Below are 3,818 nucleotides of genomic sequence, written 5' to 3' on the forward strand. Positions count from 1 at the left end.
TCGTTGGACTTATTTCTTATTATCTTTACTCTTCTCTTTATTCCGTTCTCCTTATAATTTCATCTGAACATCCTCGGATGGTCCAATGTTCTTGGATTGGGTCATAGGCCCAATTAGTACAGCCTTAACAGTACCTCCTAATTAAATGGCCCCCACATTTCTAATTAAAATTATGTCTAAAGAAAGCCACCTAATATAATTCAAATTCAAGATTTCACAAGTAACAACACTTGAAAACATAAAATTAAATTTCATGAAATTGTATATAAGTCTTTGCTAAATAAAATTCAATTATATTACATTTCTTAAAATTCTAGGAATAAAAGCATATATTAAAGTCTAAATTAAGTTCATTTTATGCGTATTGCAATTTTCACTCGCTACTCTAATCCCATGGATTATGTTTTGAGCTAAAACTTGACACTCTATCTTTATTGAAAAGTTCAATATCAACCTCATTATAAAATTTCTTATTTTTATTGTACTTCAAATTCAAAAACTATAATGCAATGAACCTATAAATGTAAAATTTTCAAAATCACAAAACTGGCTCAATCAAAAAATCTCATTAGGGTTGCAAAAAGACCATTTCGAGAGTATAGGGTCATGATATTCTTTATTCTTACATGACATAACAATGAGTATCAGTAGTTAAATTTATGATAATATCTATCATTAATATTCAAAGAAAAAGGAACACATGTCATTGTACTAATTTCATGTTAGTATCTATTATGATGTGCATAGTAGAGAAGCAAATATGAAAGTTATATATATATATCAAACATGATCCAAATAAAGGCAAGTAAAAACACCTTATTCAACACATCTACGAGAGAAACTACATGAAAGTCGGTTATCAGTAAAAAAGGACCTCTCATTTTTGTTGAATTTCATGTTTATAGGGCTTATTTGGATTGAGGTGGGAGTGGAGGGAAGTAGAGTAGAGTTGGCTAAAAATAGGCTAATTTTGAGCCAGTTCTATTCTACTATACTTTACTCTACTCCCATTCCCTCTTCCTTAATTCAAACAGATTAACGTTATAAAGAAAAATAGCCATATGCTAATCTAACTATAACTGCAAAATCCTATCAAAAAAAAAAAAAAAAAAAAAAAACTATCATTGCAAAGTACAAAATGAATAGTATGTGTGTATATGTGTGTATATATATGTTTTCAACAGATGAAAAATTATTGGATAGTCTAGGAGTATATTTCATCTTTCTTGCATAGAGGTGGGTCCTATGGTTAGTGGAACTCACCCCTGTGTAAGAGGGATGGAGTATATATATTTCTGGATTACCCAATAACAACCCTCAACAAATACATATGCAAAGTGATTCTAATTGCAATGGAAGCAAGTGACATTGAATTAGATGGGCAAATTTCACCATGGAAGTGGGAAATTAAGGCCTACAATTATATTGGAAGATATTGCATTCATGGAAGCTTTAAGATCAAAAACTCAAAGTTACACACATGATTTTGGAAGATTAAAATTATAAATTAGAATATCTTTTTCTTCGTAACAAAAAGCAGGTTATTCAAAAGGATCATACAAAACCTAGCTAGCTAGGTACTCTCTCCGTCCCACTTTGTTTGTCCTGTTTGAAAAGTCAAACTTTTTAAGGGAACATCATTTATTATCTTGTCTATTTTTTAAAAATATATAAGTTTTCAAAACTACCATTAAATAAATTTATCAAAAAATTGAATTAGTAAATTAATAAGGGTATAATAGGAACATTAGTAAATTAATGACTTTTATTTTTAGAAATAGGACAATATTTTGGGACATCCCAAAATGGAATAAAGGACAAACAAAGTGAGACGGAGGGAGTACTAAATTATTGTCATAAAACTAAATAAATAGGTTTATTTACATTTGCTTCAAGGTTAATGCCTATCTCATATTTTCTACACCTCCTCATACAAAAATAAATATATGAAAATGAGGAGCACTAACAGTAATCAAGGTCTGGTTTTAAAGCAAGAAAAAAGAAGGTACATACTCAAAATTTTATGTGGCCTTAATTGAATCAAGGTTACATACCCTTAAATCTATGAATCATCATGCATGGTCTGTATCAGTAAGGAGATTAATGCGAGTTTCCTGATCAGTCCTTTTCTTTCTCGAACCACCACCACAGATAATCGAAAACCGGAGTCCACAAACTTTTCCGAAGCACGAAAACAACCCACCGCCACTGCCACCGCCACCCCCACTGGTGGAGTGTCTACGCCTGTGCCTGCTGCTTCGCCTTATTGTCTGCACCGCCGGCGTCTCATACTTCTGGCACGTACTATCCTGTATCGGGGGAAGCGTATACTGCCACCTTGCTATCTTCGACTTCAACCCTTCGGCACTGGTAGTGATCTCGGTCGCCCAATCATCCAATTTAGAGCTCTCCACGGACGAAAGCGACTTCTTAGGAATATTAAACTTGCCTCTCATAAATGCATCAAAGTCTAATTCATCAACGGAGGTCATTTCCACAACGAATTTATCGCTCATAAATTCTGACCTTTCGCTTTGTGAACGTTGGAGATAGCTCATGGCAATGCTTTGTTGTTCGCTTCTGTTATCAGTATAGTTTGCGCTTGAAGAAACCTCGCTTTTGATATTTGTAGCTTTACTATTAGTTTTCACATCCACATCGTTTGTGCTTGAAGACTGTTCCTCACTTTTCTTTCGACCTGCTTTATTCACAGCCATTATATCCCAATACCCTATTGCCGATGCGCTGAACTGCCTATAAATTGGCATGCTACTTATGTTGCTATCGAGAAGTGTGACACCAACGTTGAGAATCCCTTGTGGGCGGCCCGAGGGGCGTCGAACTTGTAAAGGTACGATTCGCATTCGCGATTTGCCTTTTCTCGAGGTTGGTTGAGGGAGGAGGAGATTGTTAACGAGGACACGAACGGTGCCTATTAGAATGTCGCGAATCCACGAGGACGCATGTATCTCGACCATGATGGCGGAGGTGTCGGAGTTGAGGAACTCGTTGTCGACCCTGAACAAGAATTTCTCGTTCCACGTCGGGTTTGTATAGCCGTGTTGATCGACCCTTGTCAGCAATTTGCGTTCTGGGTTAAGCCATGTGACCGCGTAGGTGTTCATGACCTTGGATACTGGCTCGAGGTCTTGTGCTGAGACCAAATTGATTTCCAAAAGATGGAATCGCGACATAATAATAGTGGTGTCAGTGGTAACAGTAGCGATGAAGATAACATTAGAAATATGTTTCAACAATGGCGGTGGCTATGGTGATTTGTTGGTGATGGTGACGGTGACGGATTTAGTGACAATTATATGGGACAAGGGAATAAAGCTAGTGGGATCTTTGTGCTTTTTCATGGTTTTTTTTTTTTGGTGGAGGAATAAAAAAAAATATTGGATGGAATGTTTGAGGGTGCGTCTTTTTCTGAAGTTCAGAAGTTTAGAATACATGAACTAAGGGATGGTTTGGGCATTAGGCTTTTATTAGAGGGCAGAGGAATGGGGCTATGCGATAAAGGAGGTGTGTTTGACATATTGACGTTTCATGCATGTTTGTGGGATCTCAATTTGAAGGGTTTATGGTTGGGAACTTGGGAGCCTAATATACAAAAACCAAATAATTGGCAAATATATATATGGAAAATACTCCAAATTAAACTAATCACGTGTCTTAATTGTTGCGATCAAAGAGAATGAAAAATGATATATTTACAATATTTCCACAACAAATTCTAAATAGTTGATTGTTATTGGCGGACAAAAAATAATTATTAGTGGGTTTAAATTAGAACTAGTAATAACTTATCTTCTATG

General features: G+C 35.6%; 1 protein-coding gene across 1 annotated transcript; it reads right to left on the reverse strand.

Annotated features, from left to right (window-relative positions):
- Positions 1-1,972: 1,972 nt before the first annotated feature.
- LOC126719419 (uncharacterized) lies at positions 1,973-3,306 on the reverse strand. Its single transcript, XM_050421972.1, has one exon. The coding sequence runs from the start codon at positions 3,192-3,194 to the stop codon at positions 2,073-2,075; it is 1,122 nt and encodes a 373-aa protein (XP_050277929.1). The 5' UTR covers positions 3,195-3,306; the 3' UTR covers positions 1,973-2,072.
- Between the last annotated feature and the right edge of the window lie 512 nt (positions 3,307-3,818).

Source organism: Quercus robur, chromosome 3, assembly GCF_932294415.1.
Source record: "Quercus robur chromosome 3, dhQueRobu3.1, whole genome shotgun sequence".
Lineage (NCBI taxonomy): Eukaryota > Viridiplantae > Streptophyta > Magnoliopsida > Fagales > Fagaceae > Quercus > Quercus robur.